This window comes from Sarcophilus harrisii, chromosome 4 (genome assembly GCF_902635505.1).
Source record: "Sarcophilus harrisii chromosome 4, mSarHar1.11, whole genome shotgun sequence".
Classification (NCBI taxonomy): Eukaryota; Metazoa; Chordata; class Mammalia; order Dasyuromorphia; family Dasyuridae; genus Sarcophilus; species Sarcophilus harrisii.
In genome coordinates this window covers 237,357,655-237,378,940 of record NC_045429.1, presented here as the reverse complement: position 1 = coordinate 237,378,940, position 21,286 = coordinate 237,357,655, and the positions used below count along the sequence as shown (strand labels likewise).

General features: G+C 30.0%; 1 protein-coding gene across 29 annotated transcripts in view; it reads left to right on the top strand.

Annotated features, from left to right (window-relative positions):
- Positions 1–21,286, top strand: part of RIMS1 (regulating synaptic membrane exocytosis 1) — a 695,397-nt gene that overhangs the window by 540,577 nt on the left and 133,534 nt on the right. For 14 of the 29 annotated variants that reach the window (XM_031964645.1, XM_031964638.1, XM_031964642.1 and 11 more), the window contains one exon: positions 161–273. In XM_031964645.1, the coding sequence (XP_031820505.1) occupies positions 161–273 (113 nt within the window). Of the gene's footprint in view, positions 1–160; positions 274–5,342; positions 5,375–6,492; positions 6,559–7,492; positions 7,543–21,286 lie in introns of those variants that run through there. The other 15 variants (XM_031964636.1, XM_031964632.1, XM_031964633.1 and 12 more) reach the window with 4 other exon arrangements.

Here is a 21,286-nt window from a genome sequence, read left to right as displayed (position 1 = left end):
AAATGTGCTTACTTTTTTTTTTTCCTTCAGTGAGGCTCAGACAGGCATTTTAATGTTTGGCTTAGACGAAAAAGTAAAATAAATCAAATTGTACAATTGACTTGGATTAAAGTTGTGTTGCTTCCTTCCTCCCTTCCCCCTTCCCTAATTTTCATTGCAGAATACACCAACAAGGAAGTCCAGGACAGTCTCCTCCTGCAGACACAACCTTCAGTAATCGTAGGGGAAGACAACTCCCACAGGTTCCAATAAGAAGCGGCAGTATAGAACAAGGTATCACCTAATGAATGAGTTATCATAGTCAATAATTTTTCAGTTTCAGAGCATTCCCTTTTTTCTCAGAATCTATCAATCACTTATTTTTTAAACATAAAATAATTACTTTTATACTGGACAGAATTGTGTGCATGGTAAGGATATGATTTATTTTGATTCTTGGATTGTCAGTCCAAAGTATTAATTAAGTGGTTAAAAAAAAAAAAAACTGTCTTTGGGGAATGACAAAGGTTACAATGGGAAAATGACAAAGCTAAAGCATAAATACCATTGAATTGTGTAGTGCCTCTTAGGCATCAAGGAATTCTTCCACTAAAAATTTGTGGCTTACTTTGCTGACCCAACTGTAAGTTTGTTTTGGTTTGGTTTGGTTTTGGTTTTGGTTTTAGTGCTAAATGACTATTTCCTTGATGAGGATTATGATTTACAAGTATTTGCTAGCATCAAACAGTGGATGTGACTGGATTTTGAATTCAATTTTAAAAATTCATATTATTATAGTATTTTCTAGTGTATATGTTATATTTTATAATGTATATAGTTTGGTTTTTTAAAAGTCAAAAAAAAAAATGAAGTCATATCCAAATCATACAGGTCAAATGCCTTGTATGATGAAAATGAGGTTGCTGATTCTTGAAAAAAATACATGGAACTAATTATTGTTTTAAATGGATGATGTTTGTTGTTGGTATATAGTGATGAAAGAACATTGAAATCTAGATGCTTTTTCCTAAATAGACTGGGTGTAGGTGTTTGATAATCAATTTACAAAAACTATGACTAGGTATCTTTATATAATTATAAAAACAATATCCTGATTAACTCAAAATAGATTTAACAGAAAACATGTACAATGTTGAAATGCTGAATATTTTTCCGCTTATCAGTATCTACCATAGCTGAATTTCATTTTGTTTTTTATTCCATGTTTAGGATTTCTTCCTTTCATTTAAATGCTAACTACAGGGTGGTACTAGAACTGATTATGTAATATATTGAAATGTGGCTGGACTTTTGCATTAGAAAGTTGGAAACTATCAATTTACTTTGTACACTTTCTGGTCTGACTAATGGCATTTCTTGGTATGTCACCTTTCATTATATATATTTTAATTATTTTGGTATTTTTCTTCTGAATTTTATGTATTTTATTTTATGTTGGACTACAATGATTGATAGCTAAGAGTAAAACTGCTTTATTTAAAACATCATGACACAAATATGGGTTGAACTAGATGACTTTTCAAATTTCCGCCAGCTTAGAGAATCTGTTCCTAAACAAAAATCAAAGGTTTAATAAAAGACATACATTGATTTTTCAAATGGATATCATAATGCATATGAAGAAGTATAATAGGTAAAGAGGAATGCTGGTTCTAGAAAACCCTAGACTTATATGTGTTAATGTACCATACTTCAAGGTCATATATAACAGATGGGGACAATAGGGCCTCCTTTGGAAATGAGTAATTTTGTGGAATTGGACTTTACTTTCTGAAATAATAATTTTTATTTTTAATTATGTCTTCATAGTTTTATCTAAAGTCTATTGTTCATTATGTTTTATAAGAGATTATGTCAAAAGGTTGTTGAATTTTGAAGACCATTTAGAAAAATTCATTCTTTAAAAAAAGTAAAACTAATTATTCTTTTATATTTATATTAAAAACAATTGAAGACTTGATTTGTCATATCTTTTGATGTTTTCCTGTTGCTAATTTAAGAATGATATTAGATTTAGTGCTTAGCTACCATCATGAGTTATCAGCTTTATATTATCAAATATTTAGTACTAAATGACATTCTTGTTAGAAATTCTTTGCATTTCCTCCACTTGTAAATCAAGCATTCTAAAAATCTGATACCAAATAATTACACTACATATTGATCATATATGATGAAACAATTGCCATAAAACTAAGAATTGTTATTGCAGATTCAAGGGGTATATATTTCAAATTTCCATTGGGAAAAATAACATTTTTTTAATAAAAACTGAATATTTTCTGTTCATGATATTAATATTCACAGATGTCTTGCAGAGAAATTCATCAATTTGTCAGGTTTGCGCTGAGTGGAAGAACAAGAATGACTGAATAAATTGGTTGGGGTTTTTCTTCTAATTTTTAGTTTTACAGGCTTATCTTGTTATATTTAAAACTTTTGTTCTTGTCTGATGTTGCTAGGTATTTCTTCAGTGATTTATGTCTTCAGCAGTCATAGAGATTTACCTTTTCTTAAATGACAACTGCTGTAAATATATTGTGATATCAAAGGTTTCTTAAAAAAAAAACAAAAAAAAACCTCTAAGTCTAAATTTGTTCTCATTGTTGATATGTTAAAGATAAATGTTGGTAGACAATTTCAAAGTGCTCAAGACAGTGAAATCCCAAGAAATCCCATGATAAAACAAAATTTACTTGGCATGTCTTTTTTATGAATATATTCCTGAATGAGTATTAAAAGTCTTTAGTTTCTTGATAATACATATATATGTATGTATATATATATATATATATATTAAATGTCTGAGTAATCAATTCTGATGCAATTATAAAATTTATTAAATATTTCAATTCATTAAAATGATATTTAACTTGGGATGGTATCCATTATTCTTTCCTATGAATGCACTTTTGATTTATTTTCTGGCAATTTTTATATAATCATATATACATACCCACATACACATATAAATATTTAGCTTCTCAAAGAGAATAATACTGATTGTGTTTACATGATAAAAGTTAGTATGACAGTGGATAGAGAGCTGGCTTTGACTTTGGTTCAAATCCTGCCTCTGATACATTCTATCTGTGTGACCTGGACAAATCACTTAAATTCTCAGTACTCTAAGACAACTCAAAAAAAGATGCTGGTCTGTTTATAGAAGTTCTTGTTTTGTTGTGTTCTGTTTTTCCCCGTAAATGCATTTTACATTAGTAAAATCATGAATCCATATGAGTCCATTACACTTATTGAATTTCAGTGCTAACAATTTTTTTCATTTCCTTCCTCCCCCTTTCCTTCCCTTCCCTCCTTTCTTCCTTCGTTTCTTGAAAACAATTTTATATGACAACTGCACTTAGTTAACTTTTCTTAGACTCACTTTTTATAAGTCTCTTGGAACAAATATGGTAATGTTCCTAATTTTGACTCCTTATCAAAGCAGAGTATTCTCATTCTTAAATGATTTCCCTCTAAATTTATATATTTTGTTGTTCCCAAATTTTTTGATGGAGAATTCAGAATATTTATCTATATGTCTATTTTTTCTTGAGTGAGATAATCCACTCAAGAAATTTTTTCTCATACTTTAGGACAAATCTTTGTTATTAGTAAGAAAAAGCTAAAGGCTACAATTAATACAATTCTTTGAAAGAATTCAATTAATTCTTCTTTTCCATAAAACTTGTTTTGGAGCCTCTTAAAATAATTTGCTGAAATAGGAAACTATATTAGTTTATGGGCTTTAATACCTAACAATTTGATTCAACTGCCATATAAATGGTCGATTTATATAGAACATTACAGACTGTTATATTCAACCTGGTTTCAAATTAAATTATGTTTTCCACAAAGTTCAGAGTTTAGATGAGAATTGCTCTATTCTGGGGATTTCAAACATACTGGTCACATGTATACCACAACACTCCTGTGAGAAGCCTATCTCAAATTAAAATGCAATATTTAACAAACACTTAACAAAATAAATAAAAATACAATAAAACATAGTTAACAATAAGATATGGTTTTCTAAGTTAATATTTAGCCCGCAAGAATCCTTATATATGGTTTAGTGGTCCCAGTTTTTAATTGGGTTTTACAATATTGGTCTATAACATAATGGAAGTTTATAATTAGTAAAAAGTAGACTTGAAAAAAAATAGAAGAGTTGTTATTCATATAGTTTCTAGAGATGGTATTAAATAAAGCATAGCTGCATTACTGTAATATTTTCCCATACAGAAGTACACAGAGGGAAGATGCCCAAGAATGTAGTCACTTCCTGGATTTATACTGACATTATTCTAAGGCAAAGGAGTGAATAGGATACCACATGGTTCATTTCTTATAATAACATCTTGAAAGACTTTTCTGGACCAGAGAATATAATGATTTTTTTACATGCATAATCATATTCTTTTGGTGTAAAGATGGAGGAAAATGAGTGTTTAATCTAATTTGGAAGCCCACATCATCTTCATCACTTCAGTTCAAAGGTTTTGTCCAGTAGATCTATACTAGTAGATCTCTTGTCTTGAGTCACAGCTTTATAAAGACCAAGTTTTTGATGGATACACTGGTGAATTAAATACCAGCTTATGAAACCTGGTTGTTACTACAATTAGTAAGACCTAAATAAAACACAGAATTTCACCATTTCTTACTTTATACAGAATATTTTTCCTTTCTAAATAATATTAAAGAATAATCTTCATAATGTAGAGATATTGCTGGTGATAAAGTAAGGAAAATATAATTTATTTGACAAATTATTGATGACCACTAATACATATTTTAGATGGGCTGGGAGTGATTCAGTCTCTTAACTAGAAAATAGTAATTCCTATTAACATGAAATGTAAATAATCAATATTATAATGTAACAAATAATCACTATTATAAAAATTAACAAATATTTTCCCATGAAAAATCTAATATTACATTTCAAAAAGATCTAGAAATTTAGAAAATTATGAGGTTCCCTCCCAAAAAGATAAAAGAGAAATTTCATGAACTTTTTGTTTTAGATTAAATACATTTTCACTTCTTCATTTTATGATTTCATTTGACATCTTCTGAAGACTTTGCTAAAGTCTGTTTGAAGACAGTAGGTTCCATCATCCCTTCTTTGGTTATTTTAAATACCATATTTGATCCTGCCTCAACTTTGACATCTCATGGTTTGTCATTACAACTTATCATACCACTTTTATACATTATATATATATATATATATTTTATTGTTCATGTCATTGTCTTATTACACATTTCCTTGTCTAACTATAAATTTGCTGATTTCTTTCTTTTGTTTCCATCATTATGTGCATTTAATTCATTGAAGAACAAGACAAATATAGCTCTTCCTCAAAAGGTAAATATTAATGTAACTTCTCTATCCCTTTAACATTGTTACCTTTCCATTATAAAATGTAATAGGTATTTTGTAACCTTGCTCTTTTGAATTATAAAAAGTTGAAATTTTCATGAACAGAATAATTTAAATTGAAAATTATTTACCCAGTTCATCATTGTTGCTTTTGAATTTGAAATATATTTGGAAGGCTTAATTTCTTTAAAAAGGATTGAATAGATTATTCAGTGTTAATTATCAGTGTATATGAGTAGATAGATGAACTCTTGAAGAAAGTACTATTACTTTAGGGAATTAAAATCAGTTTTTTTCATAAATATACATTTATTCATTAATATGAATTTTTAAATTCAGATAAATTAGAGAGCATTTCAGTGTAATAAGAAACTCCTTATCAAAATAATAAAAGAGTCGATATTAATTCCATTTACTCCTTCACTATTGATCAAGAATTTATTTGAGTCTCACCTTTTTCTTCAAGAACCACACAATCAGGTACAGAAGGAGAGCAGAAAGTTATCGTAATTAATAATCCAGACATGCTCCTAAGAATGTGTGTCTGTGCCTGCCTATAGCCTGTCTACAATCATTGCCTCCAAATGGTTGCAATAACCATGTTCAATAACAAATTATTGAACATCTGTTCGTATTTGATTTCTTCTTTATTCTTGTCTGAAATAACATCCTATTTCCAGATTATTCATTTGGTGCTCTATGTGCTTCTTATATATTGCCTGTGTTTTTCCTCATATAAAGAGAAGAACCAAAGGTTTTGGTATGGATTTTCAAAATGTGAAAATTGCAACCTACCACTTTTTAATGTTCATTGCACAGAAAAGACAATTGCAAATTTATTAACATATAGCTAAAATGAGAAATGTATTTCTGAGTGCTAATTTCTCAGTGCTATTGTAACATCCCCATTTTCCCCTTACTAACATAAAGTCCTCCAGAAATACCAATATTATGAATGCATCGCTGTCCTTATTTGAATGCTTTAAATTCTGTTACACCATACTTCTTAGCAGCATTGTTTCAAATGTATCACTAGATGATGTGTTCTTTTTATTCCCATGGTTTTGCACTGCTTTCTGTGCATTCTGCCTTTCCCATTAAAGTACATGGAAGGAACACACGTCCTTTGGGTTCAGAAGGAGTAAAGTGAGGCCCAATGCAACTGAAAGGTATAGAGACCTTTAATTATAGTTAATATGAAAACTTTATTGGAGAAATGCTAGACTTTAATACTTCACTTCAGAATCCCAGAAAGAATTTTTTTAAAGTAATGCTCTATGTTTAGAGTAACAAAATCAAGCTGCCTTTTAAATAAATCTATAACATATTAACCAAAATTTATGATTGGAAAATGAAAAAAAAAGATAAGCAAGGCAGTATGGTATTGAGTCAAAAGACCAGAAATATTTAAAAACCTTGTAAAGTCTTGGGCAAATTAATTTACCTCTATGGTTCTCAGTTTTCATACCTCTAAAATGAAGGGATTATACTAAATCTTTAAGCTTCCTTTGAACCATAAACCCTATGACCCTATGAGTTAGTTTTGAGGTCCAAATTGACTTGGAGTAGGAAAAGATATTTTTTAGCCTGAAATTCCTACAAAATATACAATCTCTTTACCAGAACACATGCTGGATCTTCAGACTTAGATTCAGCATAGAGAAGTCTTCCTGCTGGTTTCAGACTGATAAATTAAGTTTATGGTCAAGATTATGGACTAATGGTACTCTGTAGTCAGTGTGTGCCATATGCTAAAGTATGTCTCCAGAGTCATCATTTTAGTTTTCAAATTTTTCAGCATTTCTTAGGGAGACAGTAGAGTCATGAATCTATTGCTTAAAATATCCCTCTCAATCTTACTATGATAAAGAATACCATACTTATGCCATGGAGGAAGGCCACAAAGGCCACCATCATAATGGTCACTGTCATGCAGTTTACAATATTATCACTGCAAATTATAATGGTACCCTTGCTCCAGAACATTTTATTCCATTTGGTGAAATATATCGAAACTATATGAATGGGGTGTGTCATCTTCTAGAGATGTGTAAGTGGAAAGAGGAACTAACAATGTTCATATCTCTGTTTCCCTTTTAACAGCCTATTGTATAGCAACATCATGGCTGTGAAACACCAAAATGTTCCAATAGGTAGGAGTTCTTAAAAGTCTTCAGTTTAAAAATAATGTTTTTTTCTCCTTTGCAACTCTTATATTATATTTTCTGAAAAACTGGATAAAGCCTACAAATGTAATTTTGAGAATGCTTCAAAATTCTGGTAAGAAGTAAAAATAGAATCAGAAACTGGTTTACAGATGATTTCCTTGTGACTTAAGGGTAAAGGTGAATAAAAAACACTATCAAAAGAAACATTTTTTTTTATCACATCAATAGAAGTTTATTAAAAATACCAATTTCATTTATGGGATGTTGCACTGGACTAATATATAGTACAATTTATACTGTATTATAATGACATATACATAAAGATAATTAAACTTTATAAAGTTAAAAAAAACATCACTTGAGAAAGAAAAAATAATTAATCAACAAGTATTTATTTTACACCTACTATATGTCAGGTACTGAGCACTGAAGATACAAAACCAAAAATGTAACACTCTCTCTCCTCAAGGAGATGTATTACAGACATGTAAACGTGTATAACAAAAATGGAAAATAACTTGTTGATAGGGAACATAAGTAGATGAGATCAAGAAAGGTTTATTTAGAAAACTGTGTTTTACCCAAATTGTGAAGGAAAGGAGGAATTATAGGTCTCAGAAGGAAGGAGAAAGCATATCCAGCCAGGTTCAAAAGCCATTGGGAGCATATAGAAGATAATGGAAGAAAGTTCAATTGAACCATAAAATGTAGGAAGAAGAATCATGTATAATAAAACTGGAAAGGTATATTGGCCAAGGTTATGAAGAATATTAAATAATAAATAGAATATTTAATATTTTGTCTAGACGCAACAGAGAGCCACTAGAATTTATTAAGTACAGTAGACAGTCAAACCTGCACTCTGGAAAATCTAATTGGTAGTTGTGGAAGATAGAACTGGAGAAGAGACTTCAGTCAGCTCAGGTGATACATGATGAGGGCCTGAATTAGGGTAGTAGCCATATAAATACAGAGAAGGGGATAAATGTCAAAGATAGTTTTGAGTTGAGATATGACAAGATTTGTCAACTGATGTTTAAAGTGAGTAGCACACTAAGATAACAGTAAAGTTATGAATCTGAATAACTGGAAGGATGTTACTACCGTCGAAAGAAACAAAGATGTTAAGACAGGGTTGTTTTTATGTTTCAATTTTAAGAAAGAATAAAGTTGTAAGAATTATAATCACAAATCAACCTGATTTTGTAAAAGGATCCTAGACTTTCTCAATGTAAAAATGCAATTTATTTAATAAGGAACATTTTAGCAAATTAGCTGATCTTCTTTGCTTTAAGAGCTAGCAACCTCAGAATATATGCAAATAAGCATAGGATCTCTTAATGAGATTAAATTCATGTATGTGAACAAAGTGAAAAGTGTTTCCTCAGATAGTCCCTTTAGACCATCTCATTGTTAACTGGATAACTATAATCACACTGCAATTATGTCTAGTTAATGAATTCATGCTAGTGTATGTGCACTGACCTTAATTGCATTAAAAAGGGGGCACTACATCAAACTGACAGATTATATGACCTGGCTTTCTCTGAAAAGTCTGTTACTGGGAATATGCTTTGAAAATAATGGCTAATATTTAAGGATTTAACAACTGAAAGAATTTCAAGTTGGTTCCTAGCTAAATGGTTGTCTAGTGAAAGGAAAAAAAGACAGGATGAAAGCAATAGGCTTTTTTTTTTTCTTTCTGTTGAGGGCATATCACAATATAACAGAAGTTGCTTAAATTTCTTGACCTTGGGATTTCTCATTTATTGTATGAGATTGGTGAGAGGATACTGATATAGAAATGTTTAGGGATGGCTGTTTGAATATGGTCTCAGTCTCCCTTGTAATGATAACATAAATATGTTGATCAACCAAGCTTTTACTGCATCTTTTCAGTACTTAGAAGGGAAATAAGTTCACTGAAAACTATTTGGTATCACACGATCCCTTTCTCCCTCTTTTCAGATTTTTTAAAAATTAAATAGCATTATTTGAGGGATTTTGTTTGTTTTAGGTCTGCATCTCTTGTTTCATTAATGCAGCTAAGTAGCACATTGGACTTGGAGTTAGAAAGACCTGAGTTCAAATACTGCCTCAGATATTTACTAAATATGTATCTCTGGGAAAGTTACTTAACATGTGTCTGCTTTAGTTTCTTCATCTGTAAAATGAGAATAATAATAGTATTTACCTTATAGAATTTTGAGGATAAAATTAGATGTTTATAATTCATCTGCAAACCTTAAAGTGCCATCAAACTGCTATTACTGGTAGCATAGAAAACTTTAGGTAAAGAAACTGTTTAGCACTTAAGATCAGTTTCCTTGCAACTTTTAATCTTAGAAAGTTTACTGGAGCACTGAGTTATTAAATAACTTGCCTTATATGACACAAATAGTTGTATCAGAGGTGAGGGTTGAATAAAGGTGAGTCTTTGTGACTCTAAGACCATTTCCCTACTGAGCAGTGTTTGTGTGTGTGTGTGTGTGTGTGTGTGTGTGTGTGCGCGCGCATGCATCCTAAAAAAAAATACCGTATGATATCACAAATACTTGGAGACAGGAAGAGTTTTCTCTGATAAGTGAAACTCTAAGTCATTGATGAGTTATTTTTTTATCATCTGCATTGAAAAAATGAGTTTGCACCCAGAAATTCCTTTGGTACACTCAAAGTTATATGCTTTCCAAACATTAAGTCAAGCAAACCTTTAAAACTTTTAGAGGTTTTGCATACTCAAAGATGAGTAGTTTCTGAGTTTGTTGACTAAACATTTATTTCCCTTCAGCATGGGTGATATATCCCTTAATAAGAGCTGACATTTTTTGTTTACTCTGTGATCATCCATATTGCCTACACGGCCCCCCTTTCTGTAGAAAGTGTAAAAGGACTGAAGAAGGACTTATTCTGAAATTAACAAATAATTTAGGAATAGAAGCATGTAAGGATGTTCTAGTCAATGTTTAATATGAAAATTTAACTCTTGGCTGGCTCTCTTGAACCAATATGAGCTGGTTCCTGCATAATCCTGAGTAGAGGGGTTCTGAAGTTGTTTTTTTCTAGGTGGTACTCCTAAAAATCATTTATCTAATAGTATACTCACAAGTTAAAAAGTCCTAATTACCTAAACAAAAGGGAAAAAACCCAGGGCCTTGGAAGAATAAATCATTGTAGGAATTTCAGGGACTGATTTAAATAACTTAGCAAAATAAGTTTAATAAAATCATTAATTTAAGACAAAATGTAGATATGTAATTTAGGATTCAATGACTAGTATGTCAGTGTATGGGACTAAGTAGGATACCTCACAAAGTGAAAATATTCCATTAAAAATTTTACTAAATTAAATTTGCATCTTTTAGAGTCCAAAAAATGAAGTATCTCTAATAAATATATATATATATATATATTCACAATCCATTTTTAAATTTTCCTGGTAAGATTTTTATTACTTTGAATCAGTTTCTGGTTCAACATAAATATTAATCCATCTAATGGAAAAAAAACTCGAAATTACTTTATGTTCTTTCAAATTGAAATATCTTTTACAAGGAAAATAATTGGCATTTCTATAAGTTCAAATAATTTTTAAGTCCTTTCTCTGTGTCTATGTGTTTATGTGTATTTTTACATACACATGTACATGTTAGAGTAACTAAGGATATTGTTAAGATAATTGTATTGATGGGAATTTGTTGATATGACAGGACTTTGTATTATACAGACAAAATTAAAAGGAGTATGAGAAATTCTTTGTTTAATGGAAAAAGTAGCCTGGAGCCTATGACATTATTGGAAATGTATGTGATGAATTCCTTTTACCTAATGATTCCTTACATCTGATCATTTATGATAGAAGGATATAGTTTGTCTAGTAAAACAACAATAAAACAGTCAAGGAAATTATCGACTAAGATTTTCCATGTGTTCTACAAATGGGAAAATCCAAATGGGCAAATTTAATCATCTGTGAATTTGAAAATTGTGCATTTCAATTGAGGAGGGAGAGGAAACAACTGCAAATTTCTATTAATGGCCATGACAATAAGATATTTTAAATTCAGATTATGTAAAAAAAATTTATTGTTATCTGCTCCTTTTAGGAGAGAACATCCTAGAACTTAACATTTTCAGTCTGTTACTTTTGCCCCTACTTTGGAATTAGCAACCTACTATTTCAGATCTAAGCTCATTTAGTTGACTAAGCCTTCTCATCTTTGACTCCTAATTAATCTCAGTATATTTCTTTCTTTTAATCATTTGTTATGTTTAATTGCTTCTGGCAATGCACATTGGACTGATAATAAAATTGCTGTAATGAATGAAGTGGAGAAAGAAAGAGCAACCCACTCCAGTATCTTTGCCAAGAAAATCCTAAATGGAGTCACAAAGAATCAGATACAACTGAAATTACCCAATGACCAAAAGAGCAACTTAACAAATAAAGAGTTGGGTTCCAAATCCATACCCACAATGAACTCCCATCTCTAACAAATTCTGTCTATGCAATTATGTCTATGCAAGTCTATGCAAGCCTTAACATCTAAGTGTACCAAGAAATAAATTGGAGAAAAGTGCCCCCATTAGTAGGGGAAGAGCCTTTTTTAGGGAGTTTTCTAGATTAATCAAATTACCATTCTGGATCCCCTTCCTCCCAATGCTGCAACAAATGAACAGAATAATCTATGCAACCCTTACTATATGCTGGATTACATTTTAGATACAAATCACTGGTTTCAGAATTAGGAAACCTGAGTTTTATCCTTCTGACTATGAATAACTCATTTCAACTAATTTTCTTCAACTTGTAAAGATTCAATTTAGTTGGCCATTAGATCACAGTAAAACAGATTTAGAGCTGAAATGGGTCTTAGAGACCCTTTTGCCAAAAATAAAACTGAATCAAAGAAGGATAAGTGACCTGTGCAATATTGCACAGCTAGTGTTTTAGGCAAAATTCAAATTCAGATCTTCCAGACTCCATGTCCAGTTCCTCTGTCCCTTCTAGATGTAAAATTCCATAAGAATTTTCATTAAATATTAATAGCCTTAATTATCATTTCTCACTCTACCTAACAATTTTTAAGCATCAGATTTGCTGTCATTCGCTTCTGCTATTAGATTTTTCTCAGGTCCCAATTTAAGTCAACTCTATGTAAATAGTATAATGCATGACTTAATGAACTTCATTGAATTAATTTTTCAATAAGGAGAATTAGTGTCACTGTTTACATTACAAAAATAAAATTTCAATGAAAATTATACACAATTTAATTTTGTAGTTGTGGTGTGACTATTTTAGGGAAATATTTGTTAATTTATATTATTTTTAAAAATTTAAAGATTTTATATAAGGTTTTCATGCAGTTCCTAATCTTTGTATCAATGATCTTTTCCCTATATTTTAATATGGGAAGATTATTAGATATAAACAATATAACTCTTTTCTTTCAGAAGTTGTTATTCCTATTTCTATTAAATTGAAGATAGAGAAAAAAGAGAATATTAAATATTATAAATTTAAATATCAGAAAAAATAAAATTTTGCCAAAAGTATGCTAATTATTAACTATGCAGCTTCAATAATTGCCTTATTTGACCTCAGTTTCCTCATTTGTAAAACGATAGAGTTGAAAAAAAATGGCCTCTGGTATCTCTTCAAGCTCAGTATTGCTATGTCACAAATTTGAAAACATTTTCCTCTAATACTATTAAGATAAAGATATAACGTTTTAAAGTACGAAAGAACTAAGGAAATTTGACCCATGTACTAGCAGGTAATGAGTGAATATGAAAGTCAGTGTTTTCATGGAAAAATAACAGCATTCTGATCACACAGAAATAGTTCTTTAAAGGAGAAGGTTTCATGAATAGGATAATCTGACTAGCTACAGTTATAATGGTATGTTAGGCATATGATATGATATTAAAAGAGACCAGATTTTTACTTTAATATAAATTTACAAGGCAAATAGTTGATTCATTGGATAGTTTTAGACTAGCAACAGGAAGACTGCCTCAGACACTTGCTAAATGTGTAACCCTAAGGAGCACTTGTGTGCTCAGAATTTTCCTCAGAACCAGTTTCCTCATCTGTTAAGATGGGGGATAATAGCCCATATTTAATTATTACCATCATCATTATTAATAACTAGCATTTATATAATATCTGTTTGCCAGGCATTGTGCTAAGAAGTTTACAAATATTGTTTTATTTTATCTTCACAACAATAAAGAGAGAGTGATGACATTATTATTCTCATTCACAGTTGTTAAAACTAAATTAAAATTAAATTAAATTAAAGTATCTTGTCCAAGGTCACAAGATTAGAAGGAAACTAGGTTATAGCTCAACTCTTCTTGAATCTTGCATTCTTCCCCCTAAATCACCTAGCTACCTAACAGGATCTAATGGGATAACATATGTGTAAGACTGAAAACCTTGAAGCTCTGCTGCTACTATTTTAGGAAATTTATTTCCTTTCTATTTTATGACATTTTATGATAGAATATATGATAGATTTTATTTATGATAGATATTTTATGATTTTTTATGATTTTATGATAGATTATTTTATGATTTTATGATATTTTATGATAGATATATGACATTTATGATAGAATGCCAGACGATATCAGGAAGATCTGAGTTTAAATCTATGCTCAGAAATTTGTTAGCTCTGTGATCCTGAGCAAGTCAGTTAACTTCTGATTGTCTCAACTTCTTCATCATTTAAATGGGAATGATAATAATAATAGCACCTACCTCCCAGAGTGGTTATAAGGATCACATCAGATAATAATTGTAAAGATTTAGCACAGTGCCTGAAACATACTAAGTAATATATAAAGGTTAACTATTATTATTATTATTATTTATTAAGAAATAATTTTCAAAGGCCTACTTCACTGTTTTATTCCTTTACCTATTCAGAAAAGATTTATTCCATTTTGATGTTTTTTAACTTAAATTTCTCTGTTTTCATCAGGTATAAGTATTTCTTTACTAATATATACTTCTATGTCATCATGCCTTGATAGACTATTTTCATGAGTCAGTGTGATAAAAATAATGTATCACTTTTTGAGCAAGTTTTTTGAAATGTATATATTCTGACTTTAATTAAACTGGTTCTTGGGGTAAAATGGATACCTGGTGTGCTGCTGAACTCAAACACAAAGCTGTTTCATTTGATGTCATAGACTTTCAAAAACATGACTAGTTATTAAAAAGGATTTTGAGAAGAAACAATAGTTACATTAGTTTACATCAATCAGTACTATTTTTGTGGTCCTGCTTTTTCTTCAAACAAGTGGTACAAATAGTGTGGGTTTTTTTTTTTCATTATTTTCAACATTGAACTTTCACTCAGTGTTGAAACCTCTACAGTGAAACATTTTACAGAACATTTGCAAAAAGATTTACATATTCACGTAGGCATAAATATAGATGGCACTTAGTGTATCATGGATTCATATTAAAGAATCCCTTGGGCTCTTGGGAAAAAATGTTCACTGTAAAAAAACACAGGGAAGGTAGATTTCCATAAATAAAACTGATAAAACTGTATCAGATTGGTAGATATACCAGACGTAAGAGTGAGACATAAAGACAGATAAAGAAAGTAAGAGAAACAGAAGAGACAGAGATAGAAAGAGCTCAGATCTGTATTTTCTTTGCTGTGATATAGGACCTCCTATCATTTTGCATATTAAAAATCTTCCTCTACTATATAGTTTCAAAGAATCACATGGAGGAATAGAGATTCTAAGTTATTTGCTTATGGTCACCCAAGTACTGTGTCAGAGAAAGAATGTGAACTGTTTTTTTTTTTTTATTCCAATCATATCTATTTAGCTGTTATTATAAAATTATGTCTATAGGAAATTGAATGCTATGAATAGTATACAGTTTAAAATGAATGCCCTTACTTTTTTAGACATTATGATGAAAAAATAAACTTAGATTTTAGTGTATCAAATAATATTTGAGTACCAAAAATGATTTTAAAAATTAAATTATTTAAATTATTCAAATGTAAATATATATAAAATTCATATATAGAAAAATACAAAGACTTTAAAAGTTATGTGTCTAATACAGAGTAATGTAATTATGAAGTTATTGTGATTTTCAATTCACCATAATCCTTGAAAATTTATTTGTAAACTATTAGTTATTTGGGAAATTGATAGGATTAAATGAAGTGTATGTAAAGAGTCAGCAGAAAACAACATATTGTCAATGGGAAAGTATTAAGGAGAACGAATCTAAAAATTGGTATTAAAAAAATGTATGAGAAGGAAAAATGAGGAACCTATCATATAGTGAGAGTAAAGGATAACCAATGTCCTGTCCATCATTCCATTGGGATCCAGGCATAATGTGAAGAGAATGAAAGAAAAACTCTCAGGACATTGGTTATATTTCCTATGGTGAATGTAGAAAAAGATATGAATAAATCATAAAATTTTGGTAGATATTGAAGAAACTCTATCTTCTTTAGTAGAAGGAAAAATTAAGAGCAGCACTCAGAATATTATAGTACTGAAGTATTTATGTTAAAGGTGATAAAAAGTTTGTGAAATGTAATAAGTATTATAATTTGAGAGTTTATTTTAATTTTTTAATTTTGTCTTTCAATTTTTAAATTTTTAAAAAGCACATGTGTATACATATATACATATATAAAATATATATATATATTAGTCAAATTTTAATCTTCTAAAATATTAAGAGCAAACACTAGGGAATATTTGCTATACTAAAATAATTTTATTTCTATTTCTATTTATTGGTGTTCTTGCCCTTTTTATTTCACTAATTCAGTGTCAAATGATTAATATTTCACTTTTTCTCGAAAAATAAGACCTTTTTCAAAATATGTGACAAAATATACTTTCCTTTTCACATACAAATTTAGACATAATTCTGTACTTTTTCATCATTCTATATGAAAAGCAGTATCATGAACACAAAATAAATTATTATTACTGTATTTGATAATATTTCAATAGATTAATCAACTGAATTAAGGAAATAAAATCAGATAAACCTATATATATATATATGATTTTATCTGTTTTATTTGATATTATATATATATATGTATATATATATATAATCCATAATTTATACCAACATACTTTAGAAAAGTAAGCAACACAACCTAACAACAAAAAACTTGTAATATTTTGAATCTAATGAAATATGATGATAAATTATTGGACATATTAAATTAGTATGTAGCTAGGAAAATAACTTAATTAATTATACCAGTTAAAATTCTGATACTGTATGTCTTTGCAGTATTGCTCCCATGGTGCTTCTATCACCACTCAATGATGTCAAGTTAATCAAAGTATAGCCTTTAATGACCAAATAGGAAGGAACTTTTCAACTGAAACTACTACTGTCAAGAAACTCATTTTTATATATTCACAAATGCTCTTAGATAGGATTAATGAAGCTATAGAAAATTGAAAGATTAATTGAGATATACAAAATTAGCAAAAAAAAATGGAGGGAAGTAAGGGAAAATTACTAAAGATCAGCAGGTGAAAGAGTGAGTCTATTAGAATGGTTTGAGAAAAAGATAAAATATTTCCAAAAGTGAGGCCAGTCAATCATAGTAAGAACATTGTTTTAAAGAAACTAAAATTTTTCTTTCTTTCTTTCTTTATTTTTTAATAGCCTTTTATTTACAGGATATATGAATGGGTAACTTTACAGCATTAACATTTGCCAAACCTCTTGTTCCAATTTTTCACCTCTTACCCCCCCACCCCCTCCCCTAGATGGCAGGATGACCAGTAGATGTTAAATATATTAAAATATAAATTAGATACACAATAAGTATACATGACCAAAACGTTATTTTGCTGTACAAAAAGAATCAGACTCTGAAATATTGTACAATTAGCTTGTGAAGGAAATCAAAAATGCAGGTGTGCATAAATATAGGGATTGGGAATTCAATGTAATGGTTTTTAGTCATCTCCCAGAGTTCTTTTTCTGGGTATAGCTAGTTCAGTTCATTACTGCTCCATTAGAAATGATTTGGTTGATCTCGTTGCTGAGGATGGCCTGATCCATCAGAACTGGTCATCATCTAGTATTGTTGTTGAAGTATATAATGATCTCCTGGTCCTGCTCATTTCACTCAGCATCAGTTCGTGTAAGTCTCTCCAGGCCTTTCTGAAATTATCCTGTTGGTCATTTCTTACAGAACAGTAATATTCCATAATATTCATATACCATAATTTATTCAGCCATTCTCCAACTGATGGACATCCATTCAGTTTCCAGTTTTTAGCCACTACAAAAAGGGCTGCCACAAACATTCTTGCAGATACAGGTCCCTTTCCCTTCTTTATAATCTCTTTGGGATATAATCCCAGTAGTAACACTGCTGGATCAAAGGGTAGAAACTAAAATTTTTCATGGGAAAAACCATTTCTATGATTCTTCAGAACAGCCATATATAATTTGAGGAGACTTTTTCAAAAATGTCACACCTATATTACAACCACAATATAGTAGATCAAATATCTAATAGGCCTAGAATTCTGATTTCAGAAAAATCAAGACTAGATTCATATATCGATCCAAAATTTTCCAAACCCTATTCTTTTTGTAAGAACATATAAGTACTTATAATGTTGTATCAGTATAGCTACTTGTCTTGATTTCTGAATCTTAATTCTGATTTTGAAATACATCATCTTTGTAAATTTTTCTCTTCATTGCTACCTAATTTTCTATTTGTTCAGTGATGCTAACAATGGAATTCTTTAAAATGACTGTAAATATGGAAAGTAGTGGGATTATTGACAGTTTAATCTTTCATTTGAAAGACATTTATATCTTGAAAATTATACAAAATAATAATTAATGATAATTAAGGTTTATGAAGTACTTTGCATGTTATCTTATTTGATCGTCATAATACCCCTGTGTAGTAGATAAGATGAAGTAAACATAATCTTCCAAAAAATTCACAATTAAAAGCTATTTCAGATTGTATAATTGAATTATTTCATCCAAACTGTTTGAGGTCTAACTGACTTGAGGCCTGTAGCCTACAATTACAGAAGGGTTTGTCTGTGGAAGGGGATAAGCCCACAAAATCACATCCAAGTAAACTTCCACACATGTAATTAGGAGCTATGACTTAACCAGTTCTAAAAATTCCATAAGTATCAAAAAGTATCAAGTTCAAAAGGCACTGTTTCCCATTTAGGAAAAAGAGTTTATGGGCAATCTGTGCATTTTTTATTTGTGCATACATTCTATGATGTTCACCTTTTCTCTCTCTGCCCTCGCTCATCATTGAGATCTTCAGAGTATCTATAAAGGCACACTTCATATCCTTCATTGTCAATGCTCATAAAATTCCAGGAAATTTAATTTGTTCTAAATGTTTTATATATTATGTTAACTATATTCAATATATTATAGCATATTATAAAATTTATTCATCTTTCACCACATCTTGTCATCATTTGATTAAGTTTGGATCATTGCTTTAACTACTTATCAGTATTGTGAGATGAATAGAGAGAATTCAGTATTGTGAGATGGATAGAGAGAATCCCTTTAATTTACCAAACTGGGATACTGGGCTAAAAATCCAGAATTGGTTAAGATTCCTATTTAATACCTACTAAATTTATGTTCTTTTTGAAAACGAATTCTTAATAAAGCTAAAAGAGACACCAAATTCTTAAGCTGTACATTAATAATTCTTGGGTTTCAAAATCCACTTCCATAAAAGGGTGATGTGTATAACAAAGATCTTTGGGCTATTGCTATTTTATCATGGGTTGGAAATCTTTGAAATGATATAAAGGGAAAAAAAGACACTATAAAGATAGTTCTGATATTCTCCATCATCTTACACTGATAGTGCTAATATTAAATCCTTTATCCATATGGTAAAGGAAAGTCTGCACATGTAGCATCATAAGTAAAGGCACTTAACTTTTGCTGATATGACCAGAAGAGATACTGAGGTATAATCTAGAACCAGCTTCAAAGTCAGGAGAGAACTGAGTTCAAATCCCAACTCTGACATATGTGACCCTGAGCAAGTCACTTGACTTCTCAATGTTTTGGAAAGCTCTATAAGACTTTAAATTGCAGAGAAGCTGATTGTTTGCATTGGTAGCAAAGTTCCCTTGCCTGAGAATGTTGTATAACAGTAGAACCATAATTCTGAAACTTAAATGAATCAGAAAATCTGAGATTTAGAATACAAAAGGATCTTATGTTATATATTCATGAGTCACTTTATAAATAAGGAAACAGGTCCAGGAAGGTTAAATATTAGTATATAAGCCCTTCCTATTATACTACAAGCTCTTTCAATGTAGAGACTATCTTGTGTATTTCCACTTCTAATACTCAATATAGTACTTGTCACATGGTACATGTTTAATAAATGCTTTTTCTTCATTTAAGTAACTCATTCAAAGTCATGTAGGTAGTAAGGGCTAGATAGAGGATTCAAAAAAGTCAAATTAAGAAAAGACTAGATAGCCACATGTTAGGTATGTTATAATAGAAATTCCATTAATGATTGGATTGGATAAGATGGCCTGACTAGGTCTTTTCCCGTTCTTAGATTTTTCATTTCTGTGAAATTTGGTCATCTTTCAATTGCATAGACTATAATAAACTTAATCTGATAGAGCTTAATCTGAGGTCATAATAGTTGGCATTTATAGAATTCTTAGATGATTAAAACACAATTTATATACATTATCTCACTTAAGACTCACAACCACCTTGTGAGGGAGTTACTACAGTCATTACCTCTCTTTTATGCAAGGGGAAGCTGAGTATCAGAGAGGTCAAATGGTTTGCCCATGGTCACACAGATGATCAATGTTAAAGGTGGGTTTTGAACCTAGAACTTCCTACCTCTAAAGTCAGACTTTTTTTTTTCCTAGAGTATTAGCTGTTATGTGATTAACTTAGCAGTCATTTGAGCCAAATATGATTTTTAAAATATGATTTTAAAAAGCTTCTTTGGTATTCTGAAGTGTCTGGATGTCAAAAAAAGGTTTCTTATCTAGCTAGTTACATCAAGAAGTATTTTTAAAGTTCCTACTGTATGCTAGGTACTATTGAGGATTCAAAAGAGATATAAAAGACAGTAACTGACAGAAATAAAGCAGTCCTCAAAATTGACATAAATTGAATTGTAAAAATATACATAGATTGAACAAATGAGTTCTGTGTGAGTTTTTAGAAGAGTGGAATGAATATACAATCATGATTTTTCAAGACTGCATCTTCCTTTGTTAAAAAAAAAAATGGAAGGGGAACACAACCCTATAATTATTATACTTATTGATGATTATAATGATTTTAAAAAGTAGCTGTTGTCTTCAATGGAGTAATCTTTCCCCAAACTTCAATGACTATTGCTACTTTAGAAAGGAAAGAAAAGGTTAAAAAGGAATGAATTTAATTATGTTGTAATTTAAAGAAAGAAAGGCAAATCATTTAAACCACATATTTTAATTAAATTTTTCACATATCTGATTTGAAAATAACAATCAGGCCTATAAGAATGAAATGACATTTTTTTCATTAATGATTCTAATATCAGCAATTGCATAAGCTGGTACATATTTATGCACATATATGCACACAAATAAACATTACTAGAAAATGACCAAGAGTCACAATTCACTACTGTAAGAATTAATTATTTAATAA